Source organism: Rhinoderma darwinii, chromosome 5, assembly GCF_050947455.1.
Source record: "Rhinoderma darwinii isolate aRhiDar2 chromosome 5, aRhiDar2.hap1, whole genome shotgun sequence".
NCBI lineage: Eukaryota > Metazoa > Chordata > Amphibia > Anura > Rhinodermatidae > Rhinoderma > Rhinoderma darwinii.
Genome location: NC_134691.1, coordinates 265555878 through 265577517, shown reverse-complemented (window position 1 = coordinate 265577517; position 21640 = coordinate 265555878). Strand labels below are relative to the sequence as shown.

At 44.2% G+C, this 21640-nt stretch overlaps 1 protein-coding gene across 1 annotated transcript in view; it reads right to left on the bottom strand.

Moving 5' to 3' along the window:
* TMC2 (transmembrane channel like 2) overlaps nucleotides 1–21640 on the bottom strand; it is a 189441-nt gene that overhangs the window by 28062 nt on the left and 139739 nt on the right. Inside the window, exon 15 of the mRNA XM_075828240.1 lies at nucleotides 20782–20849. Coding sequence (XP_075684355.1) covers nucleotides 20782–20849 — 68 coding nt within the window. The remainder of the gene's footprint in view (nucleotides 1–20781; nucleotides 20850–21640) is intronic.

Genomic DNA, 21640 nt, shown 5'->3' with positions numbered 1-21640 from the left:
GTCTACAGCCAACATCCTCGTATACCTCTCCCTGTCTCTACTATGTCCCAGGTGCCTGCAGCTGACTCTACTTTCAGGGACTTTCTGCAGATATGGCAACAGACACGATCTTCTATTCTGCTGGCGGTGGACCGCATGAAGAGAAAGGCAGACAGTAGAAGAGAAGAACCTCCCCAGTTTCTTCCAGGTACGAAGGTCTGGTTGTCTTCCAGGAATATCCGGCTGAGAGTGCCGTCTTGCAAGTTTACTCCCAGGTTCCTCAGACCCTTCGAGATTCTGCTACAAATCAATCCTGTGTCTTACAAGCTTTGGCTGCCTCCTACCCTCAAGATCCCTAACTCCTTCCATGTCTCCTTGCTGAAGGCCGTGGTCCTGAACCACTACTCCAGGACTCCTAGTTCCACAGTGGCTCTAGGTGGCTCGTCAGGGACTTTTGAAGTGAGGGAGATCCTGGCCACCAAGAAAGTGGGAGGAAGGACGTTTTATTTGGGTGATTGGAGGGGATTTGGTCCAGAGGAGAGGTCTTGGGAGCCAGAGGAGAACATCGATGCCCCTGTCCTCGTGAAGAATTTTCTCTCCCGCTCTGGCCCCAAGAAGAGGGGGCGTAAGAGGGGGGATACTATAACATTTATGGCAGCGGACCGTCGTTCAGACTTACACTCTGACGGCCCCAGCCATGTACGTCTGTGATCTCGGCGGCATGTCCCTCCACGGAGACGTCGGAACTAATTTCCGGGTTCTATGACTGTTTTCTGCAGGGCGCGTGCGCCCGCGCGTGCACGGCCTTAAAGGGCCAGTACGCGTCCAGTTGTTTATAATCAGTAATTAGCCCAGAATGCTGCTGGACTATAAAAAGGGCTCTGCCCACTTGATCCTTGCCTGAGCAATGTTGTATACCTAAAGTTTGTCTTGCAAATGGTCTCCCAGTGTTTTCCAGTTCCCAGTTTTACCCGTTCCTGCTGCCTGTACCCTGTATCCCGTGCTACCGTGCCTCTGTGCCATTGACAGTGAAAGTCAAGTCGTGTCTTCCGCTGCATCTACTGTGCCATCTACAGTGAAAGTCAAGTCGTGTTTTCCGCTGTATCTACTGTGCCACCTACAGTGAAAGTCAAGTTGTGTCACCGCTACTGTCTACATTCCCTCAGGTACCCTTTCTGGACTATAGACATTGTTTTGTACCTAGTTGGCCAGCTGCTATCCCGCTATGCGGTACGGCCCAGTTGGTCCACACCCCGCGCTGTGACACCTTGGTTGAACTTGATGGACGTGTCTTTTTATAACTGCACTGTGCAAACCAGGTATCACAGCTATTGAAAGTATAAGGAAAGCTTTAAAAAAACAACAAAACAACAGATAAGTGCAACTTTTTACTACAGGGACTTAGTAAATTGCATGTATATTGATTTTTTTTCATGCACAAAGCCTTTAAATTAATATGCAGTGAGCTCCCTCTCATGGCTGCAGAAAGATTTTTAACTCCACTTCTCATGAATGGCTCAGCAAGGGTTTCTAGGTACTTTGAACCCCCCTAAGTGCATTCTTAGGCCCCATGCACACGAACGTAAAAACGCCCATAATTACGGGCCGTAATTATGGCACGTTTTTACGAGCCTATGGACTTCTATTGGCCACAGGTACCTCCCCGTATGCTTATGGGAAGGTGCCCGTGCCGTTTAAAAATATAGAACATGTCCTATTTCAGGCCGTAATTACGGCACGGGCAGGCCCATAGAAGTCTTTGGGGCGCATGTAATTACGGGTGACTACGTGTGTGCACCCGTAATTACGGGAGCGTTGCTAGGTGACGTCAGTAAATAGTCACTGTCCAGGGTGCTGAAAGAGTTAAACGATCGGCAGTAACTCTTTCAGCACCCTGGACAGAAACTACCAATCACAATATAGATCAACCTGTAAAAAAAAAAGACGTTCATACTTACCCAGAACTCCCTGCTTCTTCCTCCAGTCCGGCCTCCCGGGATGACGTTTCAGCCCATGTGACCGCTGCAGCCAATCACAGGCCAATCACAGGCTGCAGCGGTCACATGGGAGGTCGGGCTGGATGTCAAGAGAGGGACGCGTCACCAAGGCAACGGCCGGGTAAGTATGAATTTCTTTTACTTTTACCTCGGAAAGGGCTGCCCTTTCTCTCTATCCTGCACTGATAGAGAGAAGGGGCTGCCGATTAGTGCGGTGCAATTTTGCAGCGAAAACGTGCCCGTAAATACGGGTGGAATACTGGTGACACCGGACCTGTATTTACGGGCACGGGTCCGTAAATACTGGTGCAATATGGGTCGAATACGTGTGACCAAGGACCCGTATTTACGCCAGTATTTACAGCAGGGAAAAAATACGTTCATGTGCATGAGGCCTAAGTGCCCACATTTTCTTGGGAACATGCTTTTTTTGAAGTCTAGGAATTAAGCTATTGACATGGAGTTCATAACCTATCTACAAAGCTAGGTCATTTCAACTGGGTCTGCTTCATGGTAAGATTGTTGCTAAAGATACAAAATAAAATAAAAAATCCTTGTGCAATTACTGGTGCTCAATGCAAAGTCCAAATAAACATATAGAAGATTATCTATCACAACTCTCACCATATCTAAATCAAGAGGGTCTTTATTTGGGTACTATGCAGATAAAAACAAGTAACAAATATATGGACGCAATTTTTTAAGCATTTAACACCCGTTTTCTGGCATAGAAAAGTCAAAACTTCTGCAAAAAAACATTTTTAAAAAAAGTAGGTAGGGCTTAGCGGGAGGGGGCGTGGTCACTCAACTTACAAAGTCATTATGCTTAAAACCAGAAACTGCCATAAAATACAGCGGAAATCTACTCCAGCTCTTAGCTGGCGTAGATTTTCCTTTCTGACACACAAACAGCCAGAGATGCGCCTAATTATCTATGAGGTGTGCGCCTTAAAATAAATTAGACACATTTTTACTCTAGTGCTCTTTATATTAAGAATGGCATATGAAATGCCAGTCTTAATAAATCTTCTCCTATATTCTTATAATTGCCTCATCACTATGCTTCTTCAGCAGAGATTCCAACAATGAGACACCCTGTGTGTAGAGGAACCCAAATTATGATAAGGGGTTGTCTAAACCACTTAACCTAATAACTCCTTCAAGGGCGCTGCTATTTTGGTCCTTGAAAATGCAACGATTTTAGGCTTTTCATCACTGCATTTTGAGACCTGTAACCAGGGCCGCCATCAGGAATTTCTGGGCCCCATACAGCCATGATGTCTGGCCCCCCCCTCCATTACCGGGGGTGGGCAATGGAAAGTGTGGCGCTCACGTTTGTACGTTATTCGCATTAAATGATTTTGGTGCTGATGTCAATTACAGTGAAGAAAACCATGGAGCCGGCAGTGACCGGTTCATGCTCCGGAATTTGATCTATTTAGCTAAAACGTATCCGACTGTATGGCATATAGTGGGATACGTCGCCTGGGGAATGGCCCAGGGGAAACTACTGAAGTCACTGTCCATGAACAGGGCTGGAGCCTTCTACTAGCGCTCTGCCCAGGGACTATGGCGCTGCTCCTGATGTCCATATACATATAGTGACGTCCGAAGCTGCACAAAGCCTGAGTACACGGCCGGAGCGTCGGCAACATTCTGGCCAGGGATTCCGGCCCTGGAGAATCCCCTGATGTCACTTTACATATATGGACAGTGATGTCAGGAGCTCCCAGGGACAAAGTCCACGGGTAGAGCACTTGTGATGCTGCCTGGGGACTCCGGAATAACAACATTTACTACGCCATTTCATCCTTCAAAAAGAAGGTAAACCGACGTCCACCAGCCCGACGGAGGCTAAAAGGACATAATGGAGCCCTGTGAATTATCATCTACGTTGTTTATACTGTAAGGTAGGAGATTTCCTGACTACACGATAATCTTAGGGCAACAATACGATGTGAAGGGGCCTTAGAGAGGCTCTGTCACCAGATTTTCAAACCCCTATCTCCTATTGCAGCAGATCGGCGCTGCAATGTAGATTACAGTAACGTGTTTTTTTTTTCAAAAACAAGCATTTTTGGCCAAGTTATGAGCATTTTTATATTTATGCAAATGAGCCTTTCTTAAGTACAACTGGGCGTGTTTAAAGTTATGTCCAACTGGGCGTGTATTGTGTGTGTACATCTGGGCGTTTTTACTTCTTTTACTAGCTGGGCGTTGTGAATGGGAGTGTATGATCAGCATCATCCACTTCTCTTCGTTAACACCCAGCTTCTGGCAGTGCAGACACAGCGTGTCCTCGCTTATCCGACGCGATGAAGTTCCTGTGGGAGGAAGTGAGTGACGTCACAGTGTGATCTCGCGAGGACACGCGGTGTGTCTGTGCACTGCCAGAAGCTGGGTGGTAACGAAGAGAAGTGGATGAGCAAACACGAGTTTGCTTAAAAAACTTCTGAAAAACAGCAGCTGTTTTTCCTTGAATATCTCTGTATTTTCAGACTGTTTTTGCTAATTGTGTGAACATACCCTAAGGCCTTATTCACACGACAGTGTCCCGCCGGTTTGCATTAGTTTTGCATCCGTTACGGGCCGGGCATATCTGGACAGTGACATCAGGGGCAACTCCTGAAGGGGAATCCCCATGTGGCCGGTGATTCCACTTCAGGAAAAGCCCCTGTCGTCTGTGTCCATTTATGGACATTGAACGTTACTGGCTTCTCCTGGTGTGGAATCCCCGGTCACAGAGTGTTCGGGGATTCCGCTTCAGGAGTTTCCCCTGTCGTCACTGCCCAGATATGGACAGAGACATCAAGCGCTCTGTCCAGGAGCGGAATCCCCGAACACACAGGGATTCCGCTCCTTCAGGGAGCTAAAGTGGGGCTAGCACATAGCAGAGCAGGGACGAAGCTACAGCAGTAGCAGCCGCAGCAGCTGCTAGCGGCGCCATCGGCCATGGTAGGTGTCGCCGCTAGCAGCCGCTATAGCTGTAGCGATGCCTGAAGAAGCGCCAGGGTGGAAAGGAGGCTGATCCGCCGGGCCAGGGCGATTTGGGAAGGGAGCCAGCGCAGCGCCCCCTTCCACCTGCTGTACACCCCAGCCCTGCCACACAGTACCCCTGCACATAGCAGAGCAGGGACGTCGCTACAGCAGTACCCCCACAGTGTTACCTCCAGTATAGAGCGCTTCTTCTGAATGAGATAAACTCCTCCTCCTCACATGCACTCTGCGCTGTGAGGAGGAGAGAGCGAGCGACGGTAGACACGGCCATCACTCGGGACACATTCCGGTGATGGCCGGGTATTACCCGGCCCCATAGACTTCTATGGGAGCCGGGCGGCCGGGTAAACGGCCGAAAATAGGGCATGTCCCATTTTTTGACGGCCAGTTTTCCCGGCCCGTCAAAAAATTGGTCGTGTGAATAGCCCTTTAGGGGTCTATTGTTCCTACTGCAGCCGGGTGACGGCTGGGAAACCCTGTCGTGTGAATAAGGGCTAATAGGCATGCAGCTTATTTAACCCCTTCCCTCCTCAGCCATTTTTTGGATTTTAACTTTTGTTTTTTCCTCTCCACCTTCCAAAAGCTATAATTTTTTTTACTTGAGGGCTTGTTTTTTGCGGTACAAGTTGTAGTTTTTCATGGCACCATTTATTGTGCCGCATAATGTACTGGGAAGCTGAAAAAAAATTATTTGTGGGGTCAAATTCTGCACGTGCATGACGTTCTGACAAACCCCATTCACATGAGTTGGGGCTTATTCAGACTAACGTGTTAATCGTCCGTGTGAAGGACGTTTTTTTAATGGCCGTCACACGGCTGCATGTATTTCTATGGGGCTATTCACACGGTTGTTGTTCTAACGGATCGTGTGAAGGGCCTGTCAAAAAATAGGACATGTCCTATTTTTGTGCGTTTTCACGGATCCCTCAATAGACTCAAGTCTATGAGGGATGTGTGAAAACGGGTCCCGCACGGCTGCAAATCGTCCACAAAAAACGGCTGTTCTTCACGTCTGATTTCACACACGTTGGTCTGAATATCGCCTTAGGCTTTATTCACACGAACGTGTCCGTTTTGCACGCGCAAAAAACGCTGCATTTTGCCCGAGCAAAAGTTCAGTGTGGCATCAGCATATGGTGCGCGGCTGCGTGATTTTCGCGCAGCCGGCATCATTATGACACTCTGTTTTTATGTTACAACACAGTAAAGAAGGGGGGGCTTTTATGTTACCCTTCACTTCTTTACCTACTGTAGCGAGAATCACGCGCGTCACCCGGAAGTGCTTCCGTGTGCCGTGCACGATTTGCACGCACCCAATGACTTCAATGGGTGTGTGCTGCGCGAAACACGGGCAAGTATAGGACATGTCGTGAGTTTTACACAGCGCACACACGCTGCGTGAAATTCACTGACAGTCTGAACAGCCCCATTCACTAACATAGGCCCATGCGACGTAATAAGTATCACGGACGTATAACACGTTCGTGTGAATAAGGCCTTATATTTTAATTTGTAGTGAATTTTCAGTGCGCAATCCGCACCAAAAATAGGAGGCAAGTAAGTGGCTTATTCAGATGTCCATGTTCGGTTTGTGATACAAAAACTGCGCCATTTTTGCCGCGATTACGAAAATCGCGGCAAAAAAACGCTAGGAAAACGAAAAAATACCAAAAAACTTTTTGACCAACTTTATACAATCTACAAATGGGGTCAGGGGGATGGGAAGCAGGAAGGATAGGGGAAAATACTCACCAGCCTGCAGGTCTGGTCGGCAGTGTAGAGGAGCTGGGGGGCGGGATCTCCACACACAGCTTCAGCACATGCTGCATCTTCCCCGTCCAGTGAAGCTACAACAGGTATGCAGGGGCTGCCGCGAGTGTTGCTAGGGGAGTGTCGCTAAGGGGGGGGTCGCTAGGGGGGTGCCGCGAGTGTTGCTAGGGGAGTGTCGCTAGGGGGGGGGGTCGCTAGGGGGGTGCCGCGGGCGTTGCGAGGGGGGGCCCGTGAGCGTTGCGAGGGGGGGCAACGGTCCGAGGGGGGGGCGACAGCAGCCCGGCGGGCCCCTTTTCTTCATCCATGTGGTCGGGCCCCTGATGGGAGTACCAGTAATACCCCGCTGATGGCGGCCCTGCCTGTAACTTTGTATTATTTCAACAATTCAGCTTTAGGATGCTCATTTTTTGCAGGACGAATTGTATTTGTTTTTAAATGTATTCTTAGAATTTAAATAGAGGAAGCCTAACTACTGTGGCCCCTTGAAAAAGTTGACTGGTGGTTGTGGACCCCCACCGAACTGATATTGATGGCCTACCATCAGTTCGTAGCTATTTTGGTACTTGAAGATGCAGCCATTCTTTTTAGGTTTTACATAACTGCGTTCTGAGGGACGTAGCTTTTAGATTTTTCGTTGCTGTAGCTGTATGAGGGCTTATTCTTTGGGGGACGAGTTGTTTAATTTTTTTATTTAACTGTTTGTTTATTGAATTTTTAGCAAAGAACAACAAAGTATATATGAAGTAAACTGACACGTCTGTGTTACGATTCAACATATGACAGATACAGAGAAGATATTGGATAATTATAACAAAGTTGTGGCAATGAAACAACTCTAGACAGGACAAAACAATAAAGTGGTTATCCGTTTTTTATTTATTTAATTTATTTATTTATGGCATAGGAAATCATACAATTTTCTCATATACAATTCTGCTGACATACCTTTCTTATACCACTGCAGTAGCCTCCTCCTACTGGTATTGCCCATAGGTTACTCCATTGTAATGCAACCATGGGCTAACTGAACAGAACAAACATGGCGTCAGTCATGTGACCCACCACACATCATGTGACCACTGGCATTCAGGTAACACTGTACTGGTATATAACAGGTAAATATTATTTTACCGAGGAGTAAAAAGTATTTCTACCTAAAGCAGCATCTTAGCATTATATTTGCCAGTGTCTGTGTAGGAGCAGCTTTTATATTTTTCTCCGTCTCCTGTGTGTGTCTGTGTCTTTAATCAATTATCTTTATTAACAACATGACAACATTACCTACAGACAGAGGTCCATTTTACATTTCATCTAGAGACAGGCAGCCATGTTATATAAGTAAATACTCACATAGTAAAGTAACTGTTTACCATTATTCCTATTCACTTAGCCCATGGATGTGTCCTCTATGTTGCCTCTATACATGTATGTTCTGTAAGGCTGTGTTCACTTCACCATCTGTGTTCCGTTGCGGGGTTCTGTCGGAGGTTTCCGTCGGGTTAACCCCTCAGCTTCCGTTTCCCTCACCATTGAACTCAATGGTGACGGAAACCTAGCTAATGGTTTCCGTCTGTCACCGTTGTGACAGGGTTCCGTCGTTTTGACGGAATCAATAGTGCAGTTGACTTCTCTATTGGTTCCGTCAAGAACAACGTAACCCTGTTACAACAGTGACAGACAGAAACCATTAGCTAGATTTCCGTCCCCATTGATAGCAATGGTGAGGGAAACGGAAGCTTAGGTTTCCGTTTGCCTTTCCGTTGAGGGGTCAACTTGACGAATCCTCAGACAGAACTCCTCGACGTACAGGTAACGGTGATGTGAACAGGCCCTAAGGCTGCGTTCACATCTGCGATGTGGCTTCCGTTCTAGCGTATCTGTCAGAGGACCACAAAAACTTAAGTTAACGTTTCTGTCAAAAAACCTATTGATTTCAATTGGTTTTATTTTTGCATCAGTTGTGCTCAGTTAAGCTCCGTTCCGTCAGGTTGTTCCGTTTTTTTGACAGAAGAGATACATTAGTCTAATCCGCTATTGTTTTAGTCAAAAATGACAGAAACCTGACGGAAAGGAGCTTTCCTGTTATTTTTAACATTGAAGTCAATGGATGACTGAAACAAACTGATATGCCATCCGTTTGTATTAGTTATGCATTACGTCTAACGGATCCATTATTTTTCTTCACATGCGCAGACTAAGGGCTGGTTCACATCAGCGTTCGCTTTCCGTTCAGGGGTTCCGTCGGAGGTTTCCGTTGTGGAACCCCGCAAACAGAAAGTCAAACGGAAACCACAGCTTCTGTTTGCATCACCATTGATATCAATGGTGACGGAAACATTGCTAATGGTTTCCGTTTGTCACCGTTACAGCAGGTTTCCGGTTTTTTGACGGAATCAATAGCGCAGTCGACTGGGAGGAGCATGGATTTTGCTTGGTAGTAATTTTGTTTGAATTTTACTGGTATTTCAGTTTATAAGGTGGGGGCATAGGTAATCCATGCGAAGTACATCAGGGCATAATAAGAGGGTATAATAATGGGATAAATAATAAAATTATCCATAGATGTGTGGTACGTTATGCGCAGGCAAGTGTCACACTCTTTATTCTTTCTTATCCCCCTTTAGTAACACTCTGCACCTTTTGGGGACTTTTTCTCCTTCGTAGTTTGGGAAATTTTGCTGCGAAAGTGTTGCCCTGGTATAATACAGGCGCCCTCGCTTCAAGCAGATGTGCTATGTCCTTTCCTTTCCTAGTTCCTAAATACTATGGCCCTGAAAATGAAGGAATGTTCCCCTCCGGCCTGCACATCGGGATGTTTTTTCATCACCGCATTACTAGTGCCATAGCTTTTTTATTTTTCGGTTGATGGAGCGGTGTGGGGTCTTGTGAATTTTATTGGTATTATTTTGGGACACATGACTTTTGATCACTTTTTATTTTATTTTTTGAATGAGGAAATGACCAAAAACTAGCAATTCTGGAATAGTTTTCTATTGTTTTTTTTTTCAGAATTTACCGTGCGCCATGAATTACATGTTAACTTTATTCTGTGGGTCGATACGATTACAGCAATACCAAATTGATATAGTTTTTTCATGTATTGCAGCTTTTGCAAAATAAAATCCCTTTTTTTCAAAAATCATTTGTTTTCTGTGTCGCCATATTCTAAGACCCATAACTTTTTTATTTTTGCATGGACAAAGCTGTGTCCGGGATTTTGTTTTCCTGGATGGGATGTCGTTTTTATTGGCACTATTTTGAAGGAAATTTGACTTTTTGATCACTTTTAATTCTATTTTTTGGGAGGAGATGTGACCTAAAAACAGGAATTCTGGCATAGCTTTTAATTATTTTTTTTTACAGCGTTCACCATGCGGGATAAATTACATAAGAGTTTATATAGTTTGGGTCGTTATTGATGCGGCGATACCAATTATGTAAAGTTTTTTTTATTTTTTACGTTTTTTTTCAATAATAAAACACTTATTATGTGAAAAAAAGCAGTTTGGCTTTTTTTTTTTACTTGAAACGTGTGTGTTTTCATTTTTTTACAACATTTTTATTAGCTTTTTTTTAACTTTTTTTATTTGTCCAGCTAGGGCACTTGAGGGCCTGATGCCCCGATCTCTAGTCTAATACAAATGTAGTGCAGTGTATTCGAGGTGTCAGTTATTCACTGACAGCAAGCCTATGAGGACCCGCCGGAGGGTCCTCCTCGGCTTCCGTACAAGGCAGACACGGAGTCCATTATTTGGCCTCTAGTTGCCATAGCAACCCAGCGATTGCATGCCGGTCAGGTAAAAAAACCTCAGATGCTGCGCTCTCTATTAGACGTTAGACGGATGTCGGGAAGGGGTTAAAGGGCCAGTGCACGCACCTGTCTAAAGTTTTCCAATCAACCCAGTAAGCCCAGTAAGCCCTTCTTCTCCTTGCCTGAGCGTTGTTTGTATTCCTGTGTTCGGCTATGCAATTAGTTCCTTAGTTGTATCCTGCTCCCACTGTTCCCGTATCCTGCTTCCCGTATCCTGTATCCTGTTGCTGTGTTTTTTTCCTAAGCCTATTGTAAGAGTCGTGTGTACCTCATCTGCCACATCTGTTGCCATCTGCCTCGTCAGTTGCCATCTGCCATGTCTGGTGTGATCTGCCATGTCTGGTGTCATCTGCTACGCCAAACATCATCTGTGCCTGCTTCACCACGTGTCTGCAACTTCGAGTATCTCCCTGATCATCCAGGTACTTATATCCGAGAGACTGTTATTGACTGTTGTTTGGCCAGCTGCTTCTCTGGGTGGGTCCACATTCCCTACAGCTGTGACAGTACTCTCAGGCCATGGACCCCGCTGGTCAGTCCAAGACCACGACGGCATTCCAAGCGATGCAAGCGAACATGTGAGACCTTCGGTCACGGCAGGATCAGCTTCTACAGGCAGTGAACTCCATCTTGCATCGATTGGATGCTCCTGCTGAAATCACCATGGTACCTCCTCCTATTGCTCCTCCCATCAGTGCTGACTCCAGAATCTCCCTGCCGCTACCACCTCGCTACGATGGGGATGCAAAGACCTGCAGAGGATTTATTAATCAATGCCAGATCCACTTCAGGCTGCACGCAAGGTTGTTTCCCTCCGATGAGACCAAGATTGCTTTTATCATCTCTCTCCTTACTGGCAAGGCCCTGGCATGGGTTAATCTTATTTGGGAACGTGAGGGTACTGAAATCTCAAACTTGCAATTATTCCTACAGACTTTGCGCACTGTTTTCGAGGAACCTGGTCGGTCATCTTCCACAGCTTCATCCCTTCTTACCCTCCGTCAAGGTGAGAACACGGTTGGAGAATATCCAATCCAGTTCCGCACCCTGGCAGCAGAACTGTCCTGGAACAATGAGCCCTTCGTTGCGACCTTTTGTTAGCAACCCGGATCTACATGAGAATTCAGGAATGGGTCCAGGAGGTTAGTTGAGACAGAAAGTACCCTAAACTGGCACCCAAGTTTCATCAATCCCTGCTACCCTCTACTGTTGTTCCATGCAGGTGAACCGATTCAAATTGTCCGTTCAGGAAAAACAGCGTAGACGCACGTCTGGACTTTGTTTGTATTACGTCCTCGGAGGCCATTTTGTGTGTCAATATCCTCAGAAGCTGGGAAATTCCAGGATTGGTTGGAGAGACCATTCTAGGTGGAACAACACTGGTTGCCAAATCCACTCCCAAACTGTCCATTCATGTGACCATTGTTTGTCGTGAAAAAACGCATAATGTTTCTGCCTATATGGATTCCGGATCCACGGAAAACTCCATTCAACAGGATCTAGTAGATCATATCCAGTTGCCCATGGTTCCTTTAGAGAGACCCCTGGCTGTTGCCTCGGTGAATGGACAACCTCTGCCCGATCCTATATTGTTCAGGACTGAACCACTGAGACTTCAAGTCGGAATCCTCTATGGGGAACAAATTGTCTTCTTTGTCCTGCCTAAAGTCGTCAATCCTATTTTGCTAGGCCTGCCTTGGCTTCGTTTACATGCTGCGGTTCTCGTCTGGAACTCCGGAGATGTCCTCCAATGGGGCTCCAAGTGTCACCACCGCTGCTTTCCACAGGTTCGTCCTATCTTGCCTTCTCTGCCTCTATCACTCTCTGGACTACCTTCACTTTATGCTGGATTCGCGGACGTCTTCAGCAAAAAGGAAGCTGAAGTTCTTCCCCCTCACCAATCCTACGATTGCCCAATAGAACTGCTTCCAGACACCTCCTCAAGGACGGGTATATCCTCTCTCCTTGCCAGAGACCCAGGCCATGTCGGCTTATGTCAAGGAGAACCTTGAGAGGGCGTTCATTCAGTAGTCCACTTATCCGGCCGGAGCTGGGTTCTTTTTCGTAAAGAAAAAAGTCGGATCTCTTCGACCCTGTATTGATTAACGCAGTCTTAACAAGATCCTGGTCAAGAACAAGTATACCCTGCCGCTAATCTCTGAGCTCTTTCATCACATACGTGGAGCCAAGATTTTTACTAAACTGGACTTACATGTGACTTACAACCTGGTCTAGATTCGTCAGGGTGATGAGTGAAAGACCGCAGTCAACACTCGAGACGGACACTACAAGTACCTTGTGATGCCATTCGGTCTGTGTAACACTCCAGCAGTATTCCATGTTAAATACCTTTGTGTCAAAAAAGACAAAAGTATAGAAGGTATGATACCTTTATTGGCTAACCATAAAAGTTCCATATGCAAGCTTTCAGAGCACAGAGGCTCCTTCTTCAGGCAGTTTACAAATGAATGACTTAGAAAAAAGCACAACATTAAGATGTTACACAAAGACAATTAGTACATGAGGTGATACATCATTAAGATAAGTCGGGGCAATAAAACTGAGGTTATAGGGGTGATGACTTAGGAGTTAAGGCATCTGGAGTCAGTCTGATGGGGGATGTGACGTGTGTCCATGTAGTGGCTCATAAATCCTGGTGTTAGATTGAGGCCTTGTGTCAATGACTGGAATTTTATCATCATCTTGAATTCCCAAATTTTTCTCTCTCTCTGTTGTTTTTAAAATCTCCTGGTCAGAAGTGCCCTCTCATCACCATCAGAGACTGGCACTTTTCCTTGCAACAGTAGAAAATGCAAGACCTGTACCAACATCTTGTCATCAAACACCATCCACATCCCAAACACGCAGCAGGAATATAAAATCACTGGCTCATTCTCCTGTACATCCTCCAATGTAGTGTACATGATCCTGTGTACAAGGTGCATCAATAAAGGAATCTACATTGGAGAAACCATACAAAAACTACAAACCAGGATGAATCTTCACAGACATACAATAAAACAGGAGGTGGATACACCCGTGGGAAAACACTTTTCTGGACCTGATCACAGTTTGGCAGATTTAAAAGTCCTAATACTAAAGGGTCATTTTAAAAACAAAGAGAGAGAAAAATTTGGGAATTCAAGATGATGATAAAATTCCAGTCATTGACACAAGGCCTCAATCTAACACCAGGATTTATGAGCCACTACATGGACACACGTCACATCCCCCATCAGACTGACTCCAGATGCCTTAACTCCTAAGTCATCACCCCTATAACCTCAGTTTTATTGCCCCGACTTATCTTAATGATATATCACCTCATGTACTAATTGTCTTTGTGTAACATCTTAATGTTGTGCTTTTTTCTAAGTCATTCATTTGTAAACTGCCTGAAGAAGGAGCCTCTGTGCTCTGAAAGCTTGCATATAGAACTTTTATGGTTAGCCAATAAAGGTATCATACCTTCTATACTTTTGTCTTTTTTGACACAAAGGTATTTAACATTGCATATTGTTTCTGGCTAACACGGTACTACACTATTTTTTACTGTACAGCAGTATTCCAGAAATTCATGAATGACATCTTCCGGGATCTCCTCGACATCTGCATGGTGGTGTATTTGGACGACATCCTGATCTACTCACCTGATCTGACAACACATCGAAAGTATGTTCGTCAAGTCCTTTGCAAATTAGAGACATTCCACCTGGGAAGACCTTAGTCCGTCTTGCATATAGCAGAAAGATTCTCCGCTGGGGTCACAGTTCCAAACTGGCTGGGCACTCTGGCGTCCGTAAAACTCGGGACCTATTGCACGCCAATACTGGTGGCCCAGGTTGCCTAAAGATATTGTGGACTTTGTCTCCTCCTGCACTGTCTGTGCCTCTAATAAAGCTGCTCATTCCGCACCTGCTGGCCTGCTCCAACCCCTACCAGTGTCCAATGCTCCCTGGCATAATATTGCAATGGACTTTATTACAAATTTTCCTCCTTCGGATGGATGCACTACTGTCTAGGTGGTGGTGGACCGTTTTTCCAAGATGGCACATTTCATCCCACTAACAGGTCTTCCCTCTGCTCCTAAACTGGCTAACCTCTTCATAAAACATATCTTTCGTCTGCATGGCTTGCCTCCCCATATCATGACTGATCGAGGGTTTCAATTCACTTCAATGTTCTGGCGAGCACTCTGTAAACTCCATGATATAAAATTGGACTTTTCCTCCACCTATCATCTTCAGTCTAATGGCCAAGTTGAGAGAATTAACCAAATATTGGAGAATTACCTTCGTCACTTCATTTCTGTTCAGCATGACAACTGGGTGCAGCTTCTTCCTTGGGCCGAGATCTCCTATAACAACCACACAAGTGAATCTACTGCCTCTACTCTATTCTTCATCGGTTACAGCCAACATCCACGAGTCCCTCTTCCAGTTCCTGTTACATCTCAGGTACCCGCAGATAACTCTGTGTTTGGGGAATTTCTTCACATCTGGCCGCTGACCAGGTCATCCATCCTACAGGCAGTCGACCGCATGATGAGGAATGCTGAAGGCGAAGAAGAGAACCTCCTCAGTTTCCCCCTGAAACCGAAGTCTGGTAATCTTCTAAAAACATCCGCTTAAAAATTCCTTCTTACAAATTTGCTCCCAGATTCCTCGGACCTGGGAGCAGGTCTTGCAACAAATAAACCCTGTGTCCTATAAACTTTGGCTGCCTCCTACCCTCAGAATCCTCAACTCATTTAATGTATCCCGAAAGAAGAATGGATGCTGAGAAGCGGAGAAGTAGTGAAAAATACAAAAATACTTTATTAACATAAGATAGGGGTGGATCTCAGCTGTGGCTCTTCCCGTTTTTTACCATGGGAATGTTTGACTTCCACGTTATGCTCTATTCACTCTCCTAATATACCTCTCTCATTCCTTCAATGCATGTTTAATCATTTTTGCATGCATATTATATGTATGTTGTCCAGTATTTTGTTTGTACACTGATCAAATATTACCTACTGTTTGAATCTCCTAGTTATCATTCTCATTTATATTATGAGTACATTATGCTGATGGGCCATATCTGCATTTGCTTGAATTGTTCATTCGTGCTGACTATTGACATATATTTTACATCATTATTCATAAATTTACTTTATAGTCAATTATGGTCACCTGTACTAGCTAAACATACTATCTTTATTGGGGGACCAACATACATCTAATTAGTCACTTGTGAATACTTGGGTAATCCCCAGTTGAATTTCCGTGTTTTAACTGTTGGTCTATGGATTTTTTTATCATTATTGTACTGTATATCTTATGTTAATAAAGTATTTTTGTATTTTTCACTACTTCTCCGCTTCTCAGCATCCATTCTTCTTTCGGCTCAATATATTAAGGTGTGATGCTTTTTGGGTTTAACACCCTAGAATCAACCCATTGAACCTTATATTTACCTCATTTACTTTTTATTGGGGCATATTGATTCATGCTGCTTTTTCGGTTTGGTCATTTAATGTATCCCTACTCTAGAAGACAGGATTCTGCTAAATTACTCACATACATTTCCAACACCCTAATAATTTATACCAAAGTATACTACCACCACCTATACTTATCTAGGCAATAGGAGCCTACGTCTCTATGTTCCCTTACACCAGTTACAATAACAGATTATCAAAATGGAACATAAAATACAGGTAACGTTCTTCACCTTCGGAAGATTAAGTTCTGTAAGGGTATGTTCACACGGCCTATTTACGGACGTAAATCGGGCGTTTTTGCCCCGAATTACGGCCGAAAATAGCGCCTCAATAGCGCTGACAAACATCTGCCCATTGAAAGCAATGGGCAGACGTTTGTCTGTTCACACGAGGCGTGTATTTACGCGCCGCTGTCAAATGACGGCGCGTAAATAGACGCCCGCGTAGAAGAAGTGACCTGTCACTTCTTTGGCCGTAATTGGAGCCGCTATTCATTGACTCCAATGAATAGCAGCGCTAATTACGCCCGTAATTGACGCGGCGTTCAAGCGCCTGCACATGCCGGTACGGCTGATATTACGGGGATGTTTTCAGGCTGAAACATCCCCGTAATTTCAGCCGTTACGGACCCCCGCCGTGTGAACATACCCTAAGACTACAAGGAAGAGACTAATTAATATTTCAAATTTAATACACAATAGTGCAGTGCAATACAAAAAATAGTTGTCAGATTAAAAGATGAAAAATATACATACAGTTACAATGCATTCAGTTTATAAAAATAAAAGGGATAAAAGAAACAGAACAAAACCTTACTGATGTACAGCAGTGATATCCTGGCTGTGGGGACAGCTGAAAATATGGGCAGTCACTCCAACCGAGATATGGATCCCCAACGACTGACAACTGACCCTCACTTCACCTGGCATTTTTAACCCAGTTTTTTCCCCCCAGTTCACTGGCTGGCTGGTGATGTCACTGAGATGAGGCTGTTCATATGATAATGAAGCATACTCCTCCCATTACACTGTTGTATTTCTATAGAGTACTATAGAGTTCTTGCAGGAATCTCCTATAAATCTAATATTTTGTGCATTCACCTGTGCAGACATTTACCAACCAGGGCATATCAAACACCACTGTAATAGGCCCATGTTTTTAGCCAACAGTCAATTCCAGGTAGTTCCTCTGGGTGTTGGGATGTGAATTTGACATATATATGAGGGCTATTTCCCCTGATCATAACTAGCTATGTGGGTCACTACAAATATCAATTATGATGGGGTTTGCCTTGATGTATCATACTTTCTTTGAACATAGGCCATTGTCACATGTTTCTCCTCGTCCACAGGGCAGACACACCACACGCATCCATTTGCATAGCTTTAGATGTTTGGTCAGGATGTGTGGGCAATTACTTCTAACCCTGGGTGAGAATGCTATCTAATGCTAGATACAGGCCCTAGTGACAAATTCTTAATCAACACATCTCGTACCTTGGTGAGGAAAGGGCCAATTAAACATTTGTCAGACAGTGGACGTCCTTTGATGGCCAAAGATATGCATTCCTTATGTAAATCAGATGTATCTTTTGTCAGAAGGGGTTATGAACTGACCTCTTAATGACCTACTTTTGATGATATTACCTATAACACCACAGATGACACTAGCAAAATTTATCAGAGATTTAGACCCACTTAGACATAATTATTAATAGGATTACGTTTTTTTCGTCATGGTACTTTCAACGTTTATTATTTAGGAAAACTGGTAGTTTATGCATAAAAAATATTGTTATTGTTTAAATCTCTAGTATAATCAATCTTGCATTAAAAAATTTCCTTCTACGAATGATAGATGTAATGATCTTAATTTCCATCTTAGGGTATGTTCACACACTTAGCAAAAAGCGTCTGAAAATACGGAGCCGTTTTTTTTAGCAACTTGTGTTTTTCGCAGCGTTTTTTACGAGTCAATGACAAAACGGCTCCAAAAACGGCTCAAGAAGTGACATGCACTTCTTTTTCGCAGGCATTTTTTTTACATGGCCGTTTTTCAAATGACCGCGTAAAAAAACGCCCCGTCGGAACGGAACGCCGTTTTTCCCATTTAAATCAATGAGCAGATGTTTGGAGGCGTTCTGCTTTCCGATTTTTTGAACTTTTACGGCCGTTTACGGCCCGAAAAAAAACAGCCGAAAATAAGCCGTGTGAACATCCCCTTCGGGTCGTAATGATTTTGTACATCTACGGTTTACCATAAATGTGACTTGTAAATGGGCCTTAAAGGTTTTTTTTGAGACTAAAACATTGATGGCCGCAGTCCCTTCTTTGCTTACACAGGTACTGAGCTGTACATACGAGTTTGACTGTGTCCGGTATGTACGTAAATAGGACTGAGCTGCAGTACCAGGTACATGCCACCTGTATGGACGAACCGCTGTGCCTTTGTAAACTATGAAGGACCATGGCGCTCTCTGAAACGCAGCAAAAACTTTGTTCTTCTGATCACGGGATTATCAAAGTTTAAGTCCTTGAAACATAGAATTTTCACATTTTTACAAGGAATAAAGGAGAAAAAACACACCAACATTTGTAAAGCAATTTCTTCTGAGTATGGCAATACCCCATATGTGGTCATAAACTTCTGTTTGGACACACAGTAGGGCTCAGGATGGCAGGAGCACTTCTTGGCATGCAGACTTGATGGGTTTCTAGGCGCCATGTCGCATTTGCAGAGCCCCTGAGGTACCAGTACAGTAGAAAACCCTGACAAGTGACCCCATTTTGGAAACTACACCTCTCAGGGCATTCATCTTGGGGTGTAGTGAGCATTTTGACCCCACAGGTGTTTCATAGATTTTATTAGAATTAGGCAGTAAAAATGAAAAAAAAGAATGTTTCCAAAGATATGTAGTATTAGCTCTCAATTTTTTATTTTCACAAGGGGCAATAGGAGAGAAAACACCACACAATTTGTTACTCAATTTCGAGTATGGCAATACCCCATGTGTTGACCTAAACTGCTGTTTGGGCACATGGCAGAGCTCAAAATGGAAGGAGCACCATTTGGCTTTTAGAGCGTAGATTTTGCTGGATTGGTGTATGGGTGCCATGCTTGCCGAGTCCCTGAGGTACCAGAGTACAGTAGAATCCCCTGAGAAGTGACCCCATTTTGGAAACTACACCCATCAAGGCATTTATCATTTGCCTCGATACAATTACGACGATGTATATAGTTTTTTTTATATTTTACATCGTTTGCACAATATAATCACTTTCTTTTTAAAGCATTTATATTTTTGTATCACTAGATTCTGAGAGCCGTATGTTTTTTATTTTTCCGTCAAAAAAAGCTGTGGGAGGGCCTATTTTTGCAGTATGGGCTGTAGTTTTTATTGGTACAATTTTGGGACCATGCAACATTTTGATCACTTTTATTCCATGTTTTGGGAGGGGTGGCGAACAAAGAACAGCGATTCTGAAATAGATTTTTTTTTGTTTTTCTTACGGTGTTCACCGTGTGGGGAAAATAACATGATATCTTTATAGTTTGGGTCGTTATGGCCGGTGATACCAAATATGTGTACTTTTTTTATGTTTTCAGTATTTTTTTCCTATAATAAAATACTTATTATGGGAAAAAGGGCAGTTATTGTTTTTTTAACTTGAAACTTCTTTACTTTTTTACATTTTTAATAACTTTCTTTAAACTTTTTTTGTCCAACTAGGGGACTTGAAGGCATGAAGCCCTGATCGCTATTCTAATACACTGCACTACCTACATAGTGCAGTGTATTAGAACTGTCAGTTATTCACTGACAGCAAGTCTATTAGGCTTCGCCTGCAGGCTGGGCCTAATAGGCTTCCGTACTAGGCAGACCAGGAGGCCATTGTCAGGCCTCCGGTTTCCATAGCAACCATCAGCCCCTATGCGGGTGCCGATCGTTTCCATAGCAACCATCGGGTGCGATCTAACCACCTAGATTCAGCGATCGCTTTTGATCACTGCATCTAAGGGGTTAATCAGCCGGATCGGAGGCTAGCTCCGGTCCTGGCCGTTACAGCGGGATGTCAGCTGTAATATACAGCTGACACCCGTGGATGATGGTGCAGGCTCAGCTTCTGAGCCTGTGCCATATTCTTGCCCTTGATAGTAAGCCTTTTAGGCCCCGCCTCCGGGCGGGGCCTACAAGGCTTCTGTGCTTAGCAGACCAGGGTGCCATTGTTAGGCCTCCGGTTGCCATAGCAACTACCAGCATCCCGGCGACTGCGACGCAGGGATGCCGACAGGCTAGAAACCATCTAGATGCAGCGATCGCTTGATCGCTGTATCTAAGGGTTAATCGGCAGGATCGGAGCCCAGCTCCGGTCTGCCCGTTACAGCGGGATGTCAGCTGTAATATACAGCTGACACCCACTGGTGATGGAGCTAATCCAGCCTCTGAGCCCGCTCCATCACCATCACGTACAGTTACGTGAGAAGGCGCTAACACATTAGCGCTGACGACGTAACTGCACATGATTGGGCGGGAAGGGGTTACGTAAACACAGCTGCGCATAAACGAATACTACCACTAATAACAATTGAAATATGACATTTTCAATTATGTGTCTTTTGAATAAAATAAATGCTGGAAATTTAGATGTCACAAAAGTTCTTCTGCAAGAAATATGAAGTGTCGCAAACAGAAATTATACATGAAATACAAAAAACTGATTTCAGTATTAAAATTACATTACCATATCATTCCTTGATTGAAGACCAGACCCAAAACATTACCACTGATATCAAATTCTGCATAGGAAGGCTGTAGGGGAAATGCGGATATTAGAGATTAATGTCAAGGGAAAAACACATTCCACAGTCTATGATAGTAAACATGTGTATGCAGTTGGAATTCTGTTTAAATGGAAGAACCTAGTCTGTTATCAAAGAGGTGACTGTCTATACATATTTTTAGAGTACAATCTCTCTCTATGAAGCCATACCATGAAAAGGTACATGTTGTGTACAGTGGGATCACACTTAAAAAAGTATTCAAAAGCACAGTGACTCCAGACAAGTCAGAGAGAAGATCACATGATGGACCCGAAAAATACAAGATGCGGGGATCGGAGTCACTGTTCTTTTGAATAAGCCGGAACTCAGGCTCTCAATGCATTCGTATGGGAGCCAGAATGAGGCTCCATAGGAATGCATTGAGAGCTTTACTTCCGGTTTTCTAAAAAGCAGCGATTACAGAGCAGGCCAGAAATAAGATCACGTGAGCGGCGCTGGACCCGAAAAATGACAAGATGCGGGGATCGGTAAGTATTTTTGCACACAGCACCCTACTGAAACACCAATGTACTAATGGAGAGTGCAATAAAAAATAAAGTGGAGTGCTCCTTTAACATGTACTTCAACATTGACATTCTTGCATAAAGCTATATCTGCTATAATATTGTATATACATATGCAATACATATTGCAACATGATACTCTTAAATGGGTTGTCAAGGCATTTACTTCAATGCGAGAAGGCTGTAATTATAAGTGCCCTATCTTCTACATAATGTGATTGGCGCTGTAATGCAGATTACAACAGTGTTTTTTTAT